General features: G+C 32.4%; 1 protein-coding gene across 2 annotated transcripts in view; it reads right to left on the bottom strand.

Moving 5' to 3' along the window:
* Positions 1-902, bottom strand: part of farsa (phenylalanyl-tRNA synthetase subunit alpha) — a 12,424-nt gene that overhangs the window by 3,799 nt on the left and 7,723 nt on the right. The window contains exon 7 of one of the 2 annotated variants that reach the window (XM_016440185.1): positions 235-294. In XM_016440185.1, the coding sequence (XP_016295671.1) occupies positions 235-294 (60 nt within the window). Of the gene's footprint in view, positions 1-230; positions 295-902 lie in introns of both variants that reach the window. The other variant, XM_016440184.1, reaches the window with a different exon arrangement.

Genomic DNA, 902 nt, shown 5'->3' with positions numbered 1-902 from the left:
TTTATTCCTGTGATCAAAGCTGAATTTTCAGCATCATTACTCCAGTCTTCAGGGTCACATGATCCTTCAGAAATCAGTATAATATGCTGATCTGCAGCTCAAACATTTTTGATTATTATCAGTGTTGAAAACAGTTATGCTGCTTAATATTTTTGAGGAAACTGTTATGCATTTCATTTTTTTCATGATTGTTTGATGAAAATAAATTTCAAACGAACATTTATTTGCAGGAACAGAGAATCGAAGTTCCAGAAGGAGCTCTCGATGAAGTTATTGGTGGGCATCTCTGTGAATCTGTGAATGAGAGACTTAATACTTAGGAATATGCATGTAATGTAAGATTAAAACACTGTTATGGAGTAGGATGTTTTGTATGAAGGCATACCTGATTTATCTATTAGCTTCAGTTTAACAGTAATACTATTGTACTTGTACTGATATATGTAGTGATATTTATGTACAAATTGTGATGGTTCTACCACTGCAAATGTCGTATTGATTTTATAAAATAGTTCACTAAATAATAACATTAATATCAACATTCTGAGTTATATTTTAGACACAATATTGTCAGTATTTGCTTTATTTTGTCAAAGGAAATTTCCAAATGAAACCACAGCAGAAGTGCCTCAAAGCAACACACAGCGTTGCTTCATTATTGAGTGAATCCACTTTTTGAACGAATCAATTTAATGAATGAATCAATGGTGGAATGAATCAACCTTTTGTACAAATCCTTTGAATGAATGACTGAATGACTCACTTACTCATTAAAGGGGTCATATGATGCGATTTCAAGTTTTCCTTTCTCTTTGGAGTGTTACAAGCTGTTCGTGAATAGATAAGATCCCTGAAGTTGCAAAGACTAAAGTCTCAAAACCAAAGAGATATTCTTTATCAAA

The sequence above is a fragment of the Sinocyclocheilus anshuiensis genome, unplaced genomic scaffold (genome assembly GCF_001515605.1).
Source record: "Sinocyclocheilus anshuiensis isolate Anshui unplaced genomic scaffold, SAMN03320099.WGS_v1.1 scaffold383, whole genome shotgun sequence".
NCBI lineage: Eukaryota > Metazoa > Chordata > Actinopteri > Cypriniformes > Cyprinidae > Sinocyclocheilus > Sinocyclocheilus anshuiensis.
This window is presented reverse-complemented; position numbering and strand designations above follow the sequence as displayed.